Below are 23,648 nucleotides of genomic sequence, written 5' to 3'. Positions count from 1 at the left end.
TGAACGTCGAATAAATCCTGATTGTTAGCACTCTTGTTCATATACCCTTTTTGTCATGTTTGCCTGTTATTACAATGTATAGAAGTAAATGCAGTACATTTGTCTTTTGGAAATTACAGATTTTGGATTCTAGGCATCTTCTCTGAGGTTATACTTGAAAGCTTATATGGAAATCAAATGTAGAGCTTGTGCAGAGAGCTCTTAGTCTTAACATGGCCTTGATTTCTCCCTGATTGATAATCTACATGTTTAATGTCTTTATAAATGTTTTACTAGTGGAACCACATCAATTTTCTTTTCTTTTGTTTTTGACTAAGAGAATGCATGTTGTCATTCCTTCCAGGTAAGATTTTCAGCAGAGAATTGTAGGCATTGTGAAAGCAGGTAATATCAGTTAGGTCTAGAGGCAAAATGAAACTAGCTTCAATGTTAGTTACTCTTTAGTTATATGTCCATATGATTTTCGGCTGTTATAACAACGTGCAGAAGTAGATGCAGTAACTCATTCCGACGGACCAGTTATCTACGGTCATTCACCTCATGCTTTAGAATGACCTCTGATGTTACAGGAACTGGTATATATTAGAAACTACAGACTCTGGATTGTAGGTTTTTTTGAGGTTGTACATGATACAAAGAGATGTTCTAGACAACATAGAAATGAAAATGTAGAGCCACAGAGCTTCATAGTTGTCATGTATTTGCTTTGTTAATTATATGTTATATGCCTATATACACATGAACTACGAAATGCAACAGCGGTTCTCTTATCGACATTATGACTAAGAGGATACATGTCGTTGCCTCGAAGCAAGTCTTTGAGCAAAGCAGTATATGTTGGTTTTGTTACACCCTCTCCTCCAATGTGTTTTCTTGTATGTTGTCATGTTCCTTTACATCTTCTTTACTACTCTCGATCTGCAATGCATATGATTTTGTTACTTTGACATATCTAATTGAACAGCTACTGCACTTATTGTTCTGGAGCTACTAATAAACCCATCTTATATGAATTTGCTGAAACTCTTAGAATATTTGCGCTTAATGTAACTTTCAAAATTATGCTCATTGAACATGTTATTTATGTGTGTGTGCGTGTAGTGTATGCCAAATTGAGAGTTGGAGCATCAAAGCTTCAAGATACTCGGCAATAACAACTTAAACCTTGCATTTCACTAGATTCAATTGATGACAGATTATGATTTGGTAGTTTATCTACACATATGGCATGTTAATCTGAATCAAATCTGTTATCTTAAACAGCTAGAAGTATTTCTTTTTGTGTGTGCCATGGAATTCTTCTGATCCATGTTTGTAGTTATATGCTACATTTGATGCTAAGATATCATCCGTCAAATTGGTAGCAAAAATCTCCCTTGGTGAGAGAAACAGGTATACTTTCTGCTCTTAATATCTTAAATTTATGCTTTAGTAGATAGTTGTTCAACTATAATTTTCTAAACTAAAAAATGAGATACGTTTATGAGTTATGCGTGCCAAAAAATATTATTAATCTGAGAGAGTTATAAATATAAGAAGGCAAAACAGTGATTGATCTCATTGATACATATTGATTAAGCATTCAAGAGCATTCAAAGAAAGAAACAAGAACAAAGAAAGAGAACATAAGATGTTTGTAACAAACCGGTTCAATTAGATTGAACAACCACCACTTTCACTAACCCAAATACCACCAATCTAAGATCAAGTTATAACAATAAGCTTCTAACTTGCATCTACTTTGAGTTTCATCCACCAATTCAACGATTAAGTGAAAGAATTAAGCAAAGATTTGAGAATGGTCTAAACTGACCGGAAATACAATAAGCACACAGCTTAGTGTTTCAAGCATAAAAGCTTCAATTTTCATTCAAATGACTTTATTCCAAAAGGAGTACAAAGCTAACTTATATGGCTACAACATGTCCAAAAATCAGCTCATTTGGACGACGTTAGCTATGCCAACTAGGCTAATAAAATAGAAGAAACAAAAATTACAACCATTACAGCACACTTCTAATAATTAGCTTAGCTACCCTATTGGACGAGTGAAAACAGAAAAACTACCAATTGGACATTAAAATAGATATCTTAAAGTAAATATCCTCAAAATTTCAAGCCAATTGGAGAAGGAATGATCATTGCCCAAAACAGTTACAACATTCGGACAAACACTCAATTCACCCCCCCCCCCTCTTGAGTGTCTCTTGCACTTACAAATAACTCGAATTGATCTTATCGTCACTTCGATTTTCTTCCTCATTTTTACTAATGCTAGCTAGGCATCTCCATTTCCAATGATTTAATAGGAGAATTGATCCAGCCGTCCTAATTGCTATATTGGAATTTTGAAGGAGGCCTTGTTTTCTTACTCCAAAGTTGATAAGAAGTCATAAGAAGTCAAAAACACTCGTTTCATTGTCTTCTTCTATTCATCAAGTATTATACATCCAATTTCGTGACCAAGAAGCCACCTTAGTGTATTTTGGTATTTTCGTGTATTATTCCTAAGCTTGAGCTTTTGCATATCCTCGTTGATATTTCACAATTTTTGAATAGGTGAGTATTAGACTCCTTGTGATTCCTACATAATGGGCAAAGACTCTCACTTAGAATTTTTCTTTACCTAAGGTTTACCCTGTTGGTTAGGATCATTAAATAGCTTCCAATAGAAAAATTTCCATTTTGGTGAAATCTTTGTTTCTAGAAAAAAGAGATGTTCCAACTTTTGTGCCTTGGTGGTCGTGCAACTGATGAAACAAAAATCATGACTTGTGGCGCTGTCTCTGGTCGTCGAGGGCCAAAAGTAGGGGGTTTGGTGCGTTGGGTCAGTGGTGACAGTGATGGTGGGAAGGTAAGTTGGTGAATAAAAAGATGGTAATGGTGTGGTGGTGTTAGATGGTGGTGGGCTATCGGTGAAAGTGGGGTAAGTTTGTCAGTGTTGGTGGGGTGGCGTTGGATTAGTGCGTGATGGGTTGCTCTATTAGTGATAGTGGTCAAGGTTGTCAATGGTAGTAGAGGAAAATGAGGAAATTCTAAACCTTGAGGATGGTGGAGAATCAATATTGAGGGATATGGGGTAAACCTAAAATGGGTAAGGAAAAGGAAAAAAAATCAAACAACCAATAAGCAAGTACGGGAAACACCTATTTTGTAATCGTTTCATTTCCTTGAAACCTCCCATACAAACACGCTCTCACTATTTGAATCAAATATTAAGAATAACTTGACTCAACTTAAATTTAATAAATAAATTTTACACCTTTGTGTTAAGCGACAAATATATTTCTTATCTAGGTCCACTATCGAGATTACAAAGGATGCTTCGAAGTATAACTAAAACTATATATGTCACAATACTTCCCCAAAAAAATACGTCACAATATGATAACGGAATTCCAACACTTTACAACTATGAGCTAATTGTAAACCTTAGGGTTACATCGCCATGTACCATGATAGAAGCTATGAGCTAATTGTTGGAATAGTGTCCTTTAACAATGTATATATTTCTCGTAAATAGTTTAAAGGATTAATTACAGGATACATTTTTTCAATTATACTAAGTGATTAAAATATTTAGGCTAGAAACAACTTTCGATCTATCAATTCAATGATGGTTGTTTTAAACAATTTTATCATAATTGAACTTATAGGATCACACACAAAGCACGGAATATAACGTTAAATTGAGCTTGAAGCACAACGGTCATCAACTAAATTAAAGATCAATCAATTGGACAAAATTACCCTTGTGTAGTTGATTAAATATAACGCATGATCAAGAGGAGAATAGAGGTGTGTGGTTTGACTTGGTTTTATGACCAAGTCCAAGTGGTTTGACTTGATTTTAAACACCTTATACATAGTCCAAGTGATTTTATGACCAAGTCCAAGTGGTTTAGCTATGTATATCATTTTTCTTTTAAATGACCCACTTGCATACTCTTTCTCCTCTTTTTCTTGATTTTTGGAAATATTTATAATATCGATAAAAAGTACGAAATTGTTGTGTCACTGCTTTGTTTTTAATATTTCATTAATTATTAATAAATTTCTACAACATGATTTTTAGGAATGAATAGAATATCTAAGAATCTAAAATTTGTTTTCTACAATTAAATCTAGTAATGATAAATAATTACCATTTACCAATACCCTTACCCTAACCAACTCTAAACCTCTCAGCTTCCCTCACTCATATGGAATTCTGAGGATCGAATTGATGAAGTTCGTTCCAGGTTTTTTTTTTTTTTTTTACCTTAGACGAATTTACTTGTTTAGATATTTTGTTGCAATTTTTCATGTGAATTTACATTTCTTGCGATTTTTAAGATCTACTTCATGTGACTATTCATGCGATTGATTTTATGCGGTTTCTATTGTTTGTTCCATGAATTCAACTTATTTTTCTTCATCTCATGTTATTTCATGTTTTCAGAGATAATTTACATGTAATAAACTTATGATTCGAATTTTTGGTATTACTTCTTAATTCATGTTTGTTTCGTGGAACCAAATGATAATATATTTATGTTACAATTGTAGATGAGCATATTTTTATGCATTGTTTATTTGTTCTTGTTTGTTTCATCTGAACAATTTTTCAAGTGTTGTGGCTGCAAAACTGGAATGAATGACCTGTTATCCCTCGGCGCAGGGCGGCCGCCCCTCCTTCCTGGCTCGGGGCGGCCGCCCCTCCTGACAATAGTTGTATCTTTTGTTGTTTATCATGCTTAAACTTTTCAAAAATATGGAGTTTTTGGTCTCTTGTTTAGGGATGATGGTGCCATAGTATCTATGAAGTGGTAATACATTGATTATTATAGCATTGCTTTCCCGGTTTCCTGAAATCAAAAGATTTGAAAGGGAGACATTGATTTGATTTCCTGCTTAATGCCATCTCCTTAGTTCTGGTGTAGCGTGTTGTGTTGCGTCTACTTAGTTATCTTTTCTATTCTGTCTTGCCCTTTTTTGACCTTAGTGTTATTGCCAGGGAAACTTTGTAAGGTTTAGTTTTGTTGTGTTGTAGAGAAAGACTGTCAAAACTCGCTAATGGACTTGCTAACGAAGGATAGTCACCCTGGTGTTGCTGGTAGTTTTATTGATCAAAGGGCTGATATATGTCATGCAGAAGGGGGTAGTAGAAATATGGCTGATCTAGTTAATGTGGTACATGATCGAGATGTAGGAACTGTTGCCTCTGCGTCGAGCAGTTTTCTACTTGAAGGAGACATTGATATTGGTCCTGACAAGGATCTTCAGTTTGAGTCGCATGAAGCTGCATACAAATTCTACCAAGAATATGCCAAATCTATGGGATTTACGACCTCAATAAAGAATAGCCGACGTTCAAAGAAATCAAAAGATTTTATCGATGCAAAGTTTGCTTGCTCCCGATACGGGGCCACCCCAGAATCTGATATTGGTAGCAGCCGGCGGCCTGGTATCAAGAAGACCGATTGTAAGGCTAGCATGCATGTTAAGAGAAACAAGTATGGGAAGTGGGTCATACACGAGTTCATAAAAGAGCATAACCACGAACTTTTACCAGCCCTTGCATATTATTTTCGTATACACAGAAATGTGAAAATGGTTGAAAAGAATAACATTGATATACTTCATGCTGTTAGCGAACGAACAAAAAAGATGTATGTTGATATGTCAAGACAGTCTGCTAGTTTTCTAAATGATGGATTCCTAAGGGATGCACATGGTTCTCAGTTTGATAAAGGAAATCAGTTGGTTTTAGATGAAGGGGATGCCCAATTTTTACTTGATTATTTCATGTGTGTTAAGAAAGAAAATCCTAAATTCTTTTATGCTGTACATTTGAATGAAGAACAGTATCTTAGGAATTTCTTCTGGGTTGATGCTAAAAGTAGGAGTGACTATTCAAGTTTCAGTGATGTTGTCTCTCTTGATACCTCTTATATAAGGACAAACGACAAGTTGCCACTCGTTCTCTTTGTAGGAGTGAACCATCACTTCCAGACTATGTTGCTTGGCTGTGCCTTGATTGCAGAGGAATTGACGTCAACATTTGTTTGGCTACTGAAGACTTGGGTCAGAGCAATGGGAGGGGGTGCACCTCAGGTGATTATTACTGATCAGCATCCTTCTATAAAGTCTGCCATCCAGGAAATCTTCCCTGATACGCGTCATTGTTTTCATCTATGTAATGTTCTGGAGAAAGTTCCAGAAAATCTTGCACACGTCACTAGACGACATGAAAATTTTCATAGAAAATTCAATAAGTGCATATTTAAGTCATGGTCCGATGAACAGTTTGAGTTGAGATGGTGGAAAATGGTTACTAGGTTTGATCTTCAGGAAGATGATTGGGTAAGGTCATTGTACGAAGATCGTAAGAAGTGGGTTCCTCTGTATATGAGTGGTATATTCTTGGCAGGAATGTCCCCTGCACATCGTTCTGAAAGTGTAAATTCATTTTTTGATAAATACATTCAAAGGAAACTTACTTTGAAAGAGTTCGTTAAACAGTATGGTGTAGTTCTACAAAATAGGTATGAAGAAGAGGCAATAGCAGATTTTGATACATTGCACAAGCAACCTGCACTGAAGTCTCCTTCACCCTGGGAGAAGCAAATGTCAATTATATATACACATGCAATATTCAAAAAATTTCAGGTCGAAGTTCTGGGTGTGGTTGGTTGTCATCCTAAAAAAGAAGGTGAAGATGGGACATCTATAACTTATCGAGTGGAAGACTGTGAAAAGGCTGAAACTTTTTTTGTGGCATGGGATGAAACAAAGTCTCAGGTATCTTGTTTGTGCCGTTCATTCGAGTACAAAGGTTTTTTGTGTAGACATGCAATGCTTGTTCTCCAAATTTGTGGTATCTCTAGCATACCATCTCAGTACATATTGAGGAGGTGGACAAAAGATGCAAAAACCAGGCAATTAATGGTAGAAGGAACTGAGAGATTGCAGACCAGGGCACAGCGCTATGTGTCCTTGTGTAAGCAAGCCATTGGATTGAGTGAAGAAGGATCATTAACTCAAGATAGTCACAGCATTGCCCTGCGAACATTGGTGGATACTTTGAAAAATTGTGTTAGTATGAATAACATCCACAGAAGCGCTACTGAACTTGGGGACTCTTATTGTGCTCATGATATTGTTCAAACATTCCAGGAAAATATATCAACTAGAACAAGCAAAAAAAAGAATGTGGTGAAGAAGAGAAAGGTAAACTTTATTAGGTTAGGGTTCACTTTTTATTTTCACATGTGATGGTGCAGTTGTGGTGTAGAATGTGTTACACTTACAGCTACTCTTGTCTTGCAGGTAGCTTCAGAAACAGATGTAATGCTGACTGATGCCGAAGACAACTTGCATCATATGGTTTGCCCTCTAGCTATTGTACTAGTTAAACAATGCACCTTTTGTGTTTGTGAAGTTAAAATACTTAGGTGTCTGCCTGAAGTTTAGGTTTACGTGCAAGTATGCCCTTTGGATTTTGGTTTAGTTTTTTACATCTTGCTGATATTTGCAGGAAAATCTAAGCTCTGATGGAATATCACTCAATGGTTACTATGGTTCCCAACCAAATGTGCCAGGACTGGTATGACGAGTCCCCTTTTTGAGTTTCATTGTCACTTTTTTAAAAGTTATGCGATTAATTTATTACAAGTACAGGTACAACTAAACTTAATGGAGCCACCACATGATAGTTACTATGTTGATCAAGAAAGTATGCAAGGGCTGGTATGTGGTGATGAAAAGTTTTTTTTGGATGGAAAATGATGATGAAAAGCTATATGTATACATGAATTATGAGTTTCCATATTCTTAAGTTATCCTAAATGACACAGGGACAATTAAACTCCATAGGACCAAACCATGAAGGATTTTTTGGGGCTCAACAAAGTGTTCATGGGCTGGTATACTCTCCAATTATATTCAAAGTGCAAGTGATTTTATGTTCTGTCCCCTTCCCCCCTCTTGATAGAATCTTCCTGTTAAAAGTTCATACTTTGCAGGGGCATTTGGATTTTCGTCCATCTTCTAGCTTCTCTTATAGTTTACAGGTAATTCAATGAAACGTTGTGTCGTCAGTAAAAATTATAATAACATGATTCTTTTTCTTTTTTGACTTGATAATACATGATTCTTAAGTTGGTTTTTTGATCTAATTTCAGGATGAACATAATTTAAGATCTACAGAGTTACGTGGAGATGCTTCTAGACACACATGAGAAAGAATTATCTTCCTTCATTGGTCAACTTGTAGACATCTGCACAAGATAGCTTCCATACTATATGAGGTAACAAAACGCTATGATAGAAACAACATATGAGACATTGGTGCAATAAGCTGATAAGTTCTTTTCTCATTCTATATAATGCATATGTATTATGTGTTTATTTCGAACTCTTTAAGAATTTTATTTTCGACCTTCATATATGGATTGACAAGATTGAATGATTGATATTGAATAATGCTCATATTATAAAACTGTGTTGATTATAGAATGGTTCCAGAGGAAGCTGGATGAGGAATAATGACAATGCGGGATGAAGGTCATCAACCAAAAAGGGTGATTTGCTTATCTGGGTCTAAGATTAGAAGATGGTGCCCAATCTTGGGTATAAAACAATCACTTTGCATTGCTTATTAATGTTGTATGGATCCACCCTATATTACTCGAACTTCTCACCTGCCTTGTCATATCGGTGTTATACCCATAACCCATGTCATACATGCATGTGATCCTTCAAAACTACAGTTGAAAACCTAATGGCTAATGAGTTGTATCTGTGCGACTGTGCCAGACATTGTATCCCAAGTCCAACACTTCTTGGTGAGTATGAGTAATATACTACCCTTCTTCAAAAATATATTAAACCACTATAATACTTTAAAGACATGATAATGTGAGGTTGCTGTATACAATTAATTTTAACTAAACAATGCAAATGGATGGTGTGTCTTTACTTGTTTTGTTGCTGCCATCCTGGCATGTTGACGATCTAGGTGTTCCATGTTAACACAAAAAACATAGTTGCTTTCAGGTTTATGCATGTAGACTTTGTTTGTCAGAGTGATATGGCTGTAGAGTTCATGTGATATTTATATGGAGTAAATACAAAAATTTCGCCTCAGGTACTTCACTACTTGCTCTCCCCTTTCTCTATGTTCCTCTCTAAAGCAAACATGCTTCTTGCCCATTTTGATATTGAAGGAGTATATATATATATATATATTGGTTTCTCAATTTGACCCTATTGTTATCTTCTTTGAAAGTTATTGATCATCTCATGGGGGTCCTAAGTTTGCATGGCATTGCTCTATCCTTGTCTGAAAATGCAAATTTATGATTTTTGTCAGATTTCTCCATTATATTGACTTGTCAATAATCTATCTCTTATGAGCTTCTGCTGATTCCTTTGAGTAGCCACTTTGAAAATTTCATGTGTATCTTTCCTTGATTGCTAGTTTTAGATTACAATATGGAATGGATTTAGTGGAATATTACAGCCAAAATATGTTTGCTTGCAAGAGTGATGAGTACCTGTTTCTTAGGCCTTAGCTGGCGGAGATGCAACTTAGAACTATGCATACTATGCATTTCCATAAGATACTTCCGCTCAAAACTATTCATGGAACTACGAATTTGAGCTTGAAAAAGTAAGTATACAAAGTAGCCTTTATAAATTACTCCATCCAAACTTTTGATGGTACAATAATCGTAGACAGTAGACACTTATTTAGGCAAAGAAGGGAGAGGGAGTGTTGTGGGGTAGAATAAGGGTAAGTTTACTGTGACATCTTTCTTTGTTGGAAAGAGGAGAAGGAGAGATAAAGTTGTAAAATGGGGTGGGTTGAGGTAAAATAATAGTAATAAACATTGCCAAAAGTACAAATAGTAAAAGTGTAACTATCAAAAAGGAATGGATATAAATGGAAAATGTAAATGTCAATAAAAAGAATAAACGGAGTATGTTTTTAATCAATCTATTAACAAAATTTAAGGATAATCATAATACTAGTTGAGGAACCTTTTTGTTATAATGACGATAATAAAGCAATGAATAAAGAATAATGGAGACAAGAATTAACGTGGTTCACTAACAATGTGTTAGGCTGTTAGCTACATCCACATAGGATAAATGTTTTATTATCATCTTTAGGGGAGAGTACAAATTACAGAATATGGAGGCACAAGATAATTACAAGGTATATATATAGTACCCTTCTAATTAATCTAAATAGATGGGAAACTAGACCCCCGTGTTTGGTTAATCCTAATGCCAATAATTCAAGGCATAGTTTGACACTTTGAGCTGCACGAGAAAAATTAAACTCGGACGGTCAAAAGAACATGAAAAAATAAACATGGTCTATTGAGTATTATTGTGGGGTGAAGGACATGACTTCAAAACTATCATGTATTCTAGATAATTTTGTGACTGTTGGCTGTGCACCATCTTGATATATACTTCTATTCCCCAATGGTTTAAAATAGCTACAGCAGCAAAGTCTCCTTATTGTATTGTGGGTTGAAGGACATGACCTCAAAACTATCAAGATATTTTATAGATAAATTTTGTGACGGTTGGCTGTGCACCATCTTGATTCTTGATATATATGCTCCAATGGTTTAATATAGCTACAGCAGCAATGTCTCCTTAAGCTCTTTACGATGATGGCAGTTTTGGCGGGAGGGACGTGATCATGCTCCCCTTGAGTGAATCCAGCCTTTTCTGAGGATGAGTCCTACTTAACCGTGGCTTTTCCTGCCAAACTAAAGATTAGTTGGGAGTACCACTTTGCTGGATTCTAACAAGTTTCCATGGGATAAAATTGATGTGATTTATTCTCCTCCGAACTTTGGCTCTAATTGATCATGGTAGTTGTTGAGCCAAGGTTTGGTGAAATTTTCCATAAATAGCTGGATGACTTTAGTTTCATCTCTTTACGCGCATCCTAACTTAGACTGACTGTTTACACATTTATAGGAAAGTTTTTGACATCGAAATCTGGGTTTCTTTAGTTTAAAAGTTGGTTCATCTTTGATTCAGTGTTGCAAGGTTGGATGATGGTGCTGCTCCTGATTCGTCATACCTTTGCTTCATTTGTTCTTTCCCCAGAAGCAGCTGATTCTTTTCAGCAGAACTTTCAGTTGTAGTAGATCAATTGAAGAATATTGCTGGGTAATAGGAAATCTAATCCGCTTCATTACACAGCAAGTAAAGAATGTAAAGGCACATGTGCAGTTGTAAAGTTCACTTTGTTGATTATAGTCATTAACCTTAGCTATTTAACATACTTTATGGTGTTCCTTTTTCTGTTACATAAATTATGTCAGCTATTATGCTATACTATATATTCGACGACGAAGATGTTGCTTTCTGAATTGCATTCCTACATTTTTCTTAGCTTCTTTCTTCCCAAAAGGGAAGTTAGTTAGCTGTTATTCGCAAGAATTAGATAAAGTTTGGATCTTTTGGGTAGATGAGATGGTGGACTCACACTTCATTGTTGGCATGTCTTTGAAGTTGAGCAAATTGAGAAATGTTATTGCGTGTGTCTGACTAGACGATATACCATATACCAAATTTCATGTGAATCAGCTTTTCTCATCATAATACACTAATAATTCTCTCCTTGTATGTCAAGCGACCCAACTTCAATTATTACTTTTGAAAAAATTGACTTAGAACTTGGGAGTAATAATGTTTACCTATGCTATCCCATAACTTTTTTAAAGTCCAAATCTAATATCATTGAGGTAAACTCTATTTTGGAAAAATTGTAGTGTGCAAAATGCACCTTTTTTATCGTTACCACTATCATAAGTCCATAATCTTTATTGAGCTCTAGTGCTCTACTAATTACCATCTCATTATAGTCATTTTTAAAGCAACATAACTATTGTACCCCCATAAACACCTATACAAAGATATAGGTCAAGGACATGTAGATAGGTCAATCCCCCCCTCCCTTCTACCTTTACCTTTTGAGGAGTGTTTATAGTAGTATTTGGGTATTATGGTAGGCCATGATCTTTTGGACTGATGAACCAGGTAGTATCATGAGACATGTATAAGGTGGTAGACTATATAGGCATATGAGCAGTGAATTGAACTCATATTTGGTAGGTAGGGGATAATTTTATCCCAACACAAAGATATGGGTTAAGGTTAGAATTATCAGTATGTCACAAACTTTAATATCAATGTGCTATTGAACAACAAATTTTATTTATAGAATAACTCTAAAATATTAGGGATCCAACTACTATGAATATTTTCCTCTAAATAAAAACATACATAAGACTAGTCTAAGTGTTCGTATAGATTTATATTATTTAATAATTTTTAAAATATCTATTAGATATATAAATGGTCTAAATTGTGCGTTAAGTTAACATCAATATAGTTTCCAAGGAAATAGTAGTATTAGTTACACCAAGTCCAAGTGTGTCAAAACAATTGTAATATATATTCCTTTAGAAAATATTGTAATTTATAGAGTTTGTCGAGTTAAAACGTTGACAAATTTAGGGGATTAAATTGTTATTTATCCCACTGTGTCCCAATTCCATTTGTGGATGTCTGAATCAAAGGGCTTCATGAGAGGAAAATATGTTTAGTAATTATTCCACAACCTTACCTTAAAGTCCTCCTTGATCCACGATGTTTAAAAGAAAAAGTCCTCCTTAATCCAATTGATCGATGATTTCATATCGTATGACTGTCGATATTTACTAATTGTAAAAGTATAATTTGAAGCAAACAGATATAGACTTGTCTTAAAGTAATATGTAATATTTAATATTGTTGGTTAGATTTTGTTTATATTAAACAAATAATGTGTATTGCGTAAAGAGAAGGTATTGGGTCAGACGCGTTTCACCATAATATTTGGTCGAACAACTTTAAGTTGGTTTCAATTTTTTCCAGTTGGTTTCAATTTTTTTCAGTTAGTTTCAATTTTTGTTCAATTGGTTTCAATTTTTTTCAGTTGGTTTCAATTTTTGTTCAGTTGGTTTTAATTTTTTTTAGTTGATCTTTTTTATTTCAGTTGGATGTCTTTTAAGTTCAGTTACTTATCTTATTGTTTCATTTACGTGTTTTATTCTAACTGAAAACAAAACTTAAGTAAATAAAATAAAATAAGTTCCAAGTGAAAGCAACTTAGTTTTCAGTTACTTATATTATTGTTTCAGTTAGTTTTCTTATTCTTTCATTTAACAACTAACTAAAAAAACTAACTGAAAGCAAAACTTAAGTAAATCCAAAAAATTAAGTTCTAAATGAAACAAGTTGCATAACAGAGAGCAAACTCCAAACCATACCAAAGACACCAGACACCACCACTTCAAAGCAAATTCATTACTACTTCAGATCACAACATTCACACCAAACTCAGACAATCAAAAGAGAGAGAGAAATTAGTTTGTATGACATACAGAGAAAGAGGAGATTGCATTTGCAGAGAAGAATTTGCAATGGCGAATGGAGCTGCTGGTTTGATGATCAGCAACAACGTTGTTAATGGAGGTGATACGACGAAGACGCATGGTGCGATGGCGTTGGTTCACCTATTATATGGACCAGAGAGTGGTGTGAGTTTTTGACGGAAATGGAGGAAATGGTGAATTGCATACCACTTGTGTGAAGAAGAAAAAGCGAGTGAGGAAAGTGAAGCAAAGAGTGGTGTTGTTGCGAGAGAGAAAATATATTGAGCTCAGCCCGTCTAACAGTAAACAATACGTCAAACGGTCTTACACAATACTTTCACTTGGATAAATTATTGTTTGGTATACAGGGAAGTTATTTCCCTCATGTAAATCCTAGGAAATAGAGTAATAGGCTTAATGTATATGGTTGATATCAATGAATTTGTATTTTCCATGCATTGATGTGGAAAATTTGAATGACGAAGACGGTGGGTGAATAAGTTCCCACATTATGTGTGAACTTTAATTTTTCAGGAATTTTCATTAACCCAATCTTCAGTATTTTATGTCAACCAAACAATACTCAATTCAGAAAATTATGGTAATTTATATCCCCTTCATAATTTTCAGTATATCAAACATAGAAAACTGTAATTTCTACTCCCTTCGTTTCAAAATATAAGGCATTTACGTTTTACGAAAATTTACTTTGACCACAAATGTATTCCATAATATGATAAATAAAAATTATATCATTGGATTCGTATGGAAAAATACTATAATAACATTATTTTTTAAATTTTCTATCAACATACTCCATATTAAGAGTAACTAACGATCAAAATTCGACTTAAAATATCATGTGTGCTTTATATTTTGAAACGAAGAGAGTACTATCATTTAACATCTCCAACGGGTAAATGAGGGGGCAAGGAAGCGAAACACATAAACGTTTAGGAAGTAGGAGCAATCAAGTTGCATAAAATTACACTTGATTAATTTGTTAAGTCAAGTCTAAAGAAGGCTTTGATATTTCTTTATAAAAAAAATGAAAGGCTAATTAACATGCATGATCCATGATAATCTGGGAAGCCCCTATCCTAATTTTCTCTTAATTATTGTTAAGTCAAATCTTAAATAGAATACTGTTTCTTGATCAAAGTATTAAAAAGGAACACTTGTTTGTTATGTTTCTTAAAGCAAGCCTGGAGCGACTTCCTCCACTCTAAGTTTTCTATTCTGAAAAGTTGCTTCAAGTTGTACATATTCAAATCTTGGGAATTCTAAATCATTCGAGTTATGTAATTGGTGGTAATGGAAGATCCAATTTCTAGGAATTTTGTCTTCGTTTTTTAAAATAAAAATTATGTTCATTATAGTAATATAAGTCATAAAAAGATGTAAGATAGTGGAAATTAGGTCAATTTTTAACTTATTGAATAAGAGGGTGAAAGTTGGTTATTAATAATGGGAAAAACTAAATCTCATGTGAAGGACTACGGGAAAAAAGTGTGAAAATGTAATTTGTGGAAAATGTAATGTAGAAAAAGTTAGAAACTTTTATGAAACGAATGAAAAAGGAGGTTAGATATTAAAGGTTTAAGGAATGAATGGTGTTTTTACGACAACTTCAATATAGGGATATTAGTTAAGTTTAGCAATTTTATTAGCATTATGAGCAACTTGTACTTAACTCGGACAAAGTCTGACTTAACTTAACTAGTTATCGAACTTGACTTGAGATCTCAACGATTCAAGTTGAGCAAGCCCGAACTGAAACTTGATAAGCTTGTGAGCAACTTAATAAATATTTTCTTTTATTTTTTATACTTATATTGTAGTTTTCAAACTTTTACTTTTGTTTAATTATTGAAATTATGTACTTTAATGAAGAACGATAATTGACACGCTATAACTTATAAAATATAAGATCTTTTAAAAATCAAACTAGTTCAAATGGACAAGAAAGTAACATTTGAGAGGTAAATTGAACAAATTGGTTTGCTCGAGAGAGAGCATCTCAAATTCGACTCTTTGAATTATGGTCAACGCTTTCAAGTGGAGTTGAGTACAACCTAATTTGCGCATGGTTGACTTGATTAGCACCCCTACGCTAATGGTGTAGTTGAGGGATTTATTAGCAAATAGAATAAAGGAACATTATCAACATATATCCTTGGTTTTTAAAGAAAGCTCACCATGTACCAGTAATTTTATGAAATGCACTATAATCCTTGAGCTTTGAAAGATTTTGACCATATTCCTTTTAGCGACTATGGTGTCAATTGTTCCATTAGGGTTTGATATTTCCGGAGTCTTGACAAATGTTTTTCAACTTTTCTATCGTTATTGCATATGTTTGGGTGCATATTTGTCTGTACATACTAATAAACGGCTAAATCTAACTAGCCAACCATGGGTGGTTTGTTTGGTATTATTTCTTTGGCAAGCTAAGGTCTTGAGTGCATTCATCATACACCCGGGTCTACCATGTATATGGTACATCAAAGACTATTTTTTTGCTCATTTGAAACTCTACCTATTATGTGATTATGCTCATTTGGAGATTTCAAATAAACAAAAAAATAATCTTGAGTGTATCATGTTCATAGTAAAGTCGGATATATGATAAAAATTCCCATAAGGTCTTGGTCTCGTCAACTTTTAAAAAATTAATTCAATAAATTATAGTTTTTTAATCAATTAAAAATCAATTTTAATCATTGAAATCAAATTTATTCACTAAACATTCGCGTATAAGTACAAGATAGCTAGGTAAAAATCAATTCTAATTACTAATAATTACTTTTAATTTTATTCACTAAACATCCACATATAAGTACATAAAACTTACACACAACTGATTATTATATATACATGTCAGTCAAATCACCTATCTCACGCTCTCCGTCAATAGAAATCTAATTTTTACTTTTCAACCATTTATGATTATATGCAAAGCAAATAAATCTCTATCTACCACATTGAATTAATGATTACCCAATCTACCTAACTTTTTTTTTTATCACATTTGTAAGAGAAGCTTCAAAACATTTTAAAAAAAATTATCATCATAAAAGTACCCCAAAATTAAAAAAATGAGAGCAATTAAGGTAAAAATTTTAACCCAAAAAAAAACGAAGGCGTCATTAATTAGGTAAAGGTGAACGTTGACAGAGCTATAAATAGCGAGGTAGGCGGTATGGAGAGAGGTAGGGTCAGCGTGTAATTTACTTGGGGTTGCTGCCTGCCTCACCTCACCTCGTTTTCTCTTTCGTGGCTTATAAATCTCAGGTCATCTCTAATTTTGGGGAGAAAAAAACTATCACTTCGCTTTTTTTTTAGAGAGAGAAACAAAATAAACCAACATTTTAGAGAGAGAAAAATTAGGTGGAGAAATTCAGGAGAGAGAAAACGTGTAGCAAGATCGCTCTGGAGTCGACCTTTTCCCTTCCGCGTTGAGGGAGGTGGTTATGCCGGTTGGCTTACAGGTTCTTCTTTTCTTTTCTTTTTTTTTATCTCTCCTCTTGGTTGATTTTTTTGGATCGGATTTGTTTTGTGATTGAGTTTGTTGTTTCGGATTCAAATTAGGTTTTTGTTGATTTGATTTTGATGATTTGTGATTTTTGATTTGGTTTTTAGTGCGTGATTGAGGTAGATCTGGAGTTAGGGTTTGGTTTTTGGTACATTTTGTTTCGTTGAGATTGGATTGGTGTGTTGTGATTGATTTTCGGCGGTGTTTGTTGTTGAAATTAGTCGTTTGTTGATTTTGGCTGGTTTAATGTGTTGATAATGAGGTTTTGGAATTACGATGACGGTTTGAGGCTATTGGTTGTGCGATTGAGTTTTATATTGGATGTAATTTTTGAATTAGGGTTCTTGTGGAGTTAATTGAATATTAGGAATGATGAGATTGAGTCCACGGATTTTGGCAATCTTGGAGTTGTGTCGTTGATGATTAAAGGAGTACAAAGAATAGGTATTGCTAATTGAGATTATATCTTTGGTGATGATTGATGGCTATGGTTTGTGCAATTAAGTTCTTTGAATGTGTTAGGACTTTAATTGATTAGGGGTTCAGTTTGGTGAATGTGTTAGAATTGACATATCTGGTTGGAAGAGGTTGTTATAAGTTATGCTATATTAAACGTTGAACTAGAGCAAATGCCTCTTTGTTTAATGTATAACATGAAGTCATTAACATCTTGTTTGGATGTTGACAAGTTCAATATTTTTGCTGAAATATTGAGAAATCATTACTGTGTGAAAACAACCTCTTGAAACTCGTGAAACAAGAAGATATTTTGAACTCTACTTCAGCCTTGTATGAAATCAATTATATTCCTTGTGATATGGTGCTAGTATATGATGACATTCTCCTCTAGAATGAGTTGTAAAGTGCCTACCTCATCCATATTGTTCATAACATAACTGAAAGATCATTTTGGAAATTGAGTTGAAGGCGCATTGTATTGGTTTTTACATGCCTAGGATGATTATTGTATTAGTTTGATCTTATATGTGTTAAAGCTAATTCGATGCTCTATGTTAAGATCCGCTAAGCTTGTTTTGTTCTTTTCACTTGTTGATTTGCAGGTTCCAGACTTTGGTTTAAGCGACTCAATTTGTTTTCCTAAGCTATGGAGCATGTCAACTTCTGGTCAAATTCCTTCCATTTTCAGGTCCTTTCATTCCAGAAAGTTCTTGACTGGAGGTTCTCTATTCTTGGATTCCTTCTTGTTTCCTTTGTCAACAGCACCTAGTGCCCAAGTTTTTCTAAATGATCAGAATAGGAGGCCTAATGCAATTTTCTACTAAGAAATTTGTTGGATCTTTAGTGCTCTCCTATGAGTAAGTTGTCTCCTCACTGTGGTGAAAATTAGTTTCGTGGTGCGTTTGTTCATTATAATGTCAGTGTGTTTTTGCTTTTGATGCTATTCTCTTTGTATACTTTTTCAGCGCATTGTGGAGTATTTATCAAGTCGAGAGTTTCAGAAAGATATCTTGTGGGGTACTGCCAAAACCTTATTGTTGACTTCTTTTTGCTATTTGTAAATTGTTCTGGTACTTATATTGCAATACAGTCTTCTGCAGGCTGATAATCGCAGTTTGAAGAATGCAGATTGCTTTTGTAGTCACCACTAGATAAGCCTATCCAATTAGACTCTTTGTGCCAGTAGTATTTTGCTTTGTTCCTTCGGGTGTCTGTTAGGTGCGTAGAAGTCATTTCCAGATAGCTCTGAGTTCTGTGGTAGCCTTGGTATCATGACGTAATTCGAGATTCTTCTTTGAAGAACATGTTCTTGAGTGCCCAAGCATCTCAGCCATCTACCTTTTTGGACTATCTCAGAGCCGCTGGTCATGTGTCTACTGTGATTAGGCCCTCAACATTAGCTGATTGCAGGAGTTTATGTGCTTGCGTACTGCGATAGGAAATTAACGGGTGGATTCAGCTGGATCAACCAAACAATTTCTTTCTTATTGTATAGTGTTATTTACAGACATCTATTGGGCGTCTTTTTCTTATGTGTGTCGTGTTAGTGATTCGTCAATTTTGTTGAATAAAAGAGCACTTTGCCAACGACTCAGTTTCGTTCTTTCCGACTCAACAATGGAGAGGTGTGTTTTTTCAACCAGCATTAATTTGGTCTTTCACTGTGCTTGTGATGCATAGTACTGTATATTTACAGTTTTGATTTGCAGGTACAAGCTAATTAAGGAAGTTGGTGATGGAACTTTTGGGAGTGTTTGGCGTGCTATAAATAAACAGACGGGAGAAGTTGTGAGTTCCATTCCTTTTCTATCAAACTTGTGGGTGTTGTTTTTGGATTGACAATTTGATATTATAATATTTATTGACAGGTTGCTATAAAGAAGATGAAGAAAAAATATTATTCCTGGGACGAATGCATAAATTTGAGAGAAGTGAAGGTATTTTGATTACATATTAATTATCATTAAATCGCTGAGTATTCCCTTTCTCTTTTCTAAAAAAGATTTTGAATGTTGCAGTCACTAAGGAAGATGAGCCATCCTAATATTGTGAAGCTGAGAGAAGTTATTAGAGAGCATGATATCCTGCATTTCGTGTTTGAATATATGGTAAATTTCTTGTGCCTCGGTTGTAATCAGTTGGTGTAGATTTGATTTTCTGATACCAGTCCCTGTCTTGTCTCTTTTGTTAGGAGTGCAATTTGTACCAACTTATGAAAGACAGAGGAAGGCCCTTTTCAGAGAATGAAGTCAGGAATTGGTGCTTTCAAGTATTTCAGGCTCTTGCCTACATGCACCAGCGTGGGTATTTCCATCGTGATCTTAAACCAGGTATGAGCTGCCAGCATGAAACTAATTGGTTTAAAGAGAACACATGGTTATAACATGCATGTTTGACTTTTAATGTTGAAAAAAAAATCATTCTTTGAACCTTTGCTATGGACCATTAGTGTACTTTCGTATCCATAGTTCTATGACAAGTGGCATTTAATGATGCAAGCTTCTTTTCTGATGTCTGGGCTAATTAGGTAGAACCTTGATTTGCAGATCTTTTGTGTTAATGTGTCCATTGGTCAACTTTGACTCAGAATTCTATTCATTTTTAACTTGCTTCAATGATGTTTTGGGTTCTCCTCTAGCTGAAATTGGCCTAAGGTATCAGAATTTAGAACATTTTTGTTTGAAAACTTATGGACGACCGGTTTGATTGAGCTCGGTCAGGGTTAGAAGCTCAACTCATGACCCATCCACTAGGTGGACCAGGCCAGGCTGAGTTGTACTCAGGTTGACCCGGCCCAATGGGATCCTCTATCTCCAACGACATCCTACTAGGGAGCTTCATTTTATAGGCAATCTTTCAAACTTTGTAGTGTGCAAGTTGCAGAAGTTGCAGAAGTTGCAGTAAGCAATGCTCTTGAAGCTAAAATTCTGAGTTTTGTAATCTCTGCAATTTTTGCCTTTTTGGTATCATTGAGTTATGATGATTGTTGTGGGCAAGTTTGTTTCTCTCTTTAGTATGTAGGTGTTCTAATTTTTTTTTTTTTTTTTACTACAGAGAATCTTCTAGTCTCAAAAGATGTTATCAAAGTAGCTGATTTTGGACTTGCAAGAGAAATTAATTCTGGGCCACCTTACACAGAATATGTCTCTACACGCTGGTAAATATTCTTCATCGTCTTTACATTTGTCTATTCCTATTTTTTGCTGCTTGTTTTGCGGGGTTATCTTAATAGTTTGATGTGCAGGTATAGGGCTCCTGAAGTTCTGCTCCAGTCCCCTACTTATACTTCTGCTGTGGGTAAGTCAAATGGCCAAGTCTTTGTAAGGTGTCCCTCTGTCATTATGGTATTCTGAATGTCTCTATCCTTTGAATTTCAGATATGTGGGCAATGGGTGCGATAATGGCTGAACTGTTCACTCTTCGTCCTCTCTTTCCTGGACTAAGGTATGGGCATCAGTTTATATTAAAGATAGCATGAATTTAATTTAGTGTTATTTTGATGTTTGTCCATCTCGTAATATTCTTACTTGATTGCTTTTTTGTTACTGCAGTGAAGCAGATGAGATTTATAAGGTATGCAGCGTCATCGGAACTCCGACAGAGAACTCGTGGTCCCATGGACTAATGCTTGCTAGGGCCATGAACTACCAGTTCCCACAGGTGCGTGAAACTGAACGCTATGAATGCATTTTGGAGACCCTTGATTGTGAAATATTTATGTGAATTAGGTAACCTTTTTGTAATGTTTGCAATGTGGGGACTGCCAATCCTGTTAGTTCTAGGTTTCTAGATTTTGGGGCAAGAGGGATTGGGGGTGGGATGATTTTTCATCATAGCATCCTCTAGCCTTAAGGTTTTGTGATTTTGGATGGTTGGCTTTTACTAATTGTTTGGAGAATTTCTTCTCATCTGATTGCACAGTATCTATCAGGAAGATAGTGATAGAAGTAGATATGATCCTTTTCAGCTCCTCTTGGTAATTTAAGATTTCTATGGACGGAGTTCAATTTGTAATATTAGACTGAACGTTTCCGGTTGTCTTATTTATTTGTGCAGCATATGCATTCCTCAATATTTGGTCAACAGCCATCCTTGCAACATTTGGCATACAGTTAATCTTAAGAAGGAAACTCATAATTTCAAGTTATTACCCAAAAATTACATATATCTGTATCTTATAGTCTAGTATGTTTTATACGGAGTAATAAATAGTGGGGTGCATTGCCATAGAAACCATTTTCAGGCACTGTATTGATCAAAAACATAATCATTCCTTATCTGATGAAGCCTATTATAATGTTTCAGCTTCCTGGCGTGCACCTTTCAACTCTCATGCCCTCAGTAAGTGAAGATGCAATTAGCCTTATTAGGGTAAGTGAATATTTCCTGCAACTTTTGCATTGCTGTGTTGTGTACCAGTAACTGAGTATCTGTTGTGTCTTTCCAGTCACTTTGTTCCTGGGACCCATTCAAGAGGCCAACAGCAGCAGAAGTCCTTCAGCATCCATTCTTCCAGGTAGTTGTTATTCATCTGTTTTACATGTTTTGTTTTTGGCTTCTGAAAGGAAAAATCTCATTTGTCTACATTTTAGTTAGTAATACAAGAGATATGAGGTCGGCCTTACATAGTAATGGTATGAAATTACTCCCACTAGACTTGTAGGGACAAAAATTTAGCTAAATACCCCCTTTTGTCCCTATAAGATTACCCTACTTTCCTTTTAATTTTGCTCTTAAAAGTTTGCTCCAATTCCTATTTAGTTAACATGGTTCCCACATCTCTACCTTTTCTCCTACCCTACACAAAAAGACAAAACACCTAGTTTTCAAACTCTACTCTGTGTAGATGGGGCCATGGGGGTCAATATTATGTTCATCTAGTTTGGTAATTTGGTTCAACCCTACTCTGTTTAGATGGGATGGTTAAACCCTACTATGATGCTTACATCTGGTTAGGGTTTTTTCCTAATATAGACGGGAGTTAAGTTTGTACTGTTCTTTTTTACAGAATTGTTACTATGTCCCACCATCTCTACGGACTAGAGCTACTGTCAACAGAACACCCCCGTCATTAGGATCCAGGGGATATGTTGATCAGAAATCTGCGAGGAAGAGTTCTGGTCCTGGCACTGTGCCCTTCTCAAAAACCACAAGTCTGAAACCCCATGTTGCTTTTGGTGCGGGTGTACAACGCAAACTGGAAATGGATGGGAAGGATTTGAACAAGAATGACAAATCTGTGAAAAGCTCTGTTAAACAGCCAAAATATCGGCCACCAGTTAGGAACAGTCCATGTAAGTCACTTCTTATGCTTTATATGATTCCTTTTCTGTTTCTGTTTCTGTTTCATGTTAAGCGTGCATATAATGTTAGCTTGTATTCTCTATTATCTCACTTATTCACTTGTCAAACAAGTTTACTGTGGAAACTAAAATGTAAAGTGATATTGGTGTGCAGCCTCCATGTACCCAGGGAGGACCACTCGTGGAGTAAGCGAAGCAGCGGAGAGGTTGTCGAAAATATCTCTGGGATCTGGCAGGCAAACAACTAGGTCATCAGTACCACCACCTATGAAGGCTGGAGGATGGCATGGGCAATCCAATATGTTTATGGGACGGTCTCAGGAGATCCAACCCAGCAGAACTTTTACAAGAAAAGTTGCTGGATGATCTGTTCTTATTACTGGTGACTTCAAATTTCAATAAGCAACATACAGCTAAACTTCACGCATTTTCAGTTGGATGTTATATAATAGTGCTGTTTTTTTTCCTTCTTTCTCTTTGCTAAATGTTTGGATGGAGTGATACTATAATCTCTGCTTGTTTTATTGTCCATGTTTACGTGTTTCCAAAATTATGAGGTCCTTTAAGTGCTTTCGACATTGGAGGATGTTGCTGTGATAATATACTATTTGCTTGTGATAATAATTTGCGTAATTTACGCAGTAAAGCTTTTATTTGTTATTTATTGAGTTTGTCTATTGCAATATTTGTTATTTATTAGGGTTTTTTGTCCCAAACTACCTTTAACTTTTATGTTTTTGCGAGAAACTACCTTATAAAAAAATTGTTGTTCCAAACTACCTTACTTTTACCATTTTGTTGTTGACAACTACCTTAGGCTGATTTTCGACGTTGACTTTTGTTTTTTTCGCTTTTTTATTGTCACATTATATCACGTGACCTCTTCAAACCCTTTTTTTAATTTTCCCCACCCTAATT

At 35.1% G+C, this 23,648-nt stretch overlaps 2 protein-coding genes across 15 annotated transcripts; both read left to right on the top strand.

Moving 5' to 3' along the window:
• Nucleotides 1–4,084: 4,084 nt before the first annotated feature.
• Nucleotides 4,085–11,384, top strand: LOC104891642 (protein FAR-RED IMPAIRED RESPONSE 1). Of its 14 annotated transcripts, none has more exons than XM_057393889.1 (11): nucleotides 4,085–4,241; nucleotides 5,033–7,212; nucleotides 7,312–7,368; nucleotides 7,520–7,588; nucleotides 7,663–7,731; nucleotides 7,839–7,907; nucleotides 7,993–8,054; nucleotides 8,166–8,291; nucleotides 8,498–8,828; nucleotides 9,040–9,130; nucleotides 11,050–11,384. In XM_057393889.1, the coding sequence occupies exons 1-8, from the start codon at nucleotides 4,226–4,228 to the stop codon at nucleotides 8,179–8,181; spliced, it is 2,538 nt and encodes an 845-aa protein (XP_057249872.1). In that variant the 5' UTR covers nucleotides 4,085–4,225; the 3' UTR covers nucleotides 8,182–8,291; nucleotides 8,498–8,828; nucleotides 9,040–9,130; nucleotides 11,050–11,384. The 14 variants fall into 14 exon arrangements, with proteins under 14 accessions (XP_057249872.1, XP_057249868.1, XP_057249869.1 ...); XM_057393885.1 differs by having other exon boundaries at nucleotides 4,086–4,241; nucleotides 8,007–8,054; nucleotides 8,498–8,564; XM_057393886.1 differs by having other exon boundaries at nucleotides 4,086–4,241; nucleotides 8,007–8,054; nucleotides 8,498–8,564; nucleotides 9,030–9,130.
• Nucleotides 11,385–16,693: 5,309 nt separating this feature from the next.
• LOC104891643 (cyclin-dependent kinase F-4) lies at nucleotides 16,694–23,394 on the top strand. Its single transcript, XM_010677365.4, has 16 exons — nucleotides 16,694–16,924; nucleotides 18,030–18,284; nucleotides 18,393–18,444; nucleotides 18,518–19,052; nucleotides 19,137–19,215; nucleotides 19,296–19,364; nucleotides 19,446–19,535; nucleotides 19,619–19,757; nucleotides 20,482–20,584; nucleotides 20,672–20,724; nucleotides 20,805–20,871; nucleotides 20,979–21,087; nucleotides 21,733–21,798; nucleotides 21,875–21,943; nucleotides 22,436–22,721; nucleotides 22,885–23,394. The coding sequence occupies exons 4-16, from the start codon at nucleotides 19,045–19,047 to the stop codon at nucleotides 23,094–23,096; spliced, it is 1,350 nt and encodes a 449-aa protein (XP_010675667.2). The 5' UTR covers nucleotides 16,694–16,924; nucleotides 18,030–18,284; nucleotides 18,393–18,444; nucleotides 18,518–19,044; the 3' UTR covers nucleotides 23,097–23,394.
• Nucleotides 23,395–23,648: the final 254 nt, after the last annotated feature.

The sequence above is a fragment of the Beta vulgaris genome, chromosome 4 (assembly GCF_026745355.1).
Source record: "Beta vulgaris subsp. vulgaris cultivar EL10 chromosome 4, EL10.2, whole genome shotgun sequence".
In the NCBI taxonomy this organism is placed as follows: domain Eukaryota; kingdom Viridiplantae; phylum Streptophyta; class Magnoliopsida; order Caryophyllales; family Amaranthaceae; genus Beta; species Beta vulgaris.
This window is presented reverse-complemented; position numbering and strand designations above follow the sequence as displayed.

Excerpts from the sequence above, each read along its gene's own strand:
- LOC104891642 (XM_057393885.1), top strand. Across the intron at positions 7,213-7,311 it reads ATGTGGTGAAGAAGAGAAAG|GTAGCTTCAGAAACAGATGT; the intron begins GTAAACTTTATT and ends CTTGTCTTGCAG. Across the intron at positions 7,908-8,006 it reads AACAAAGTGTTCATGGGCTG|GGGCATTTGGATTTTCGTCC; the intron begins GTATACTCTCCA and ends CATACTTTGCAG.
- LOC104891643 (XM_010677365.4), top strand. Across the intron at positions 19,536-19,618 it reads ATTTCGTGTTTGAATATATG|GAGTGCAATTTGTACCAACT; the intron begins GTAAATTTCTTG and ends CTCTTTTGTTAG. Across the intron at positions 21,088-21,732 it reads TGAACTACCAGTTCCCACAG|CTTCCTGGCGTGCACCTTTC; the intron begins GTGCGTGAAACT and ends ATAATGTTTCAG.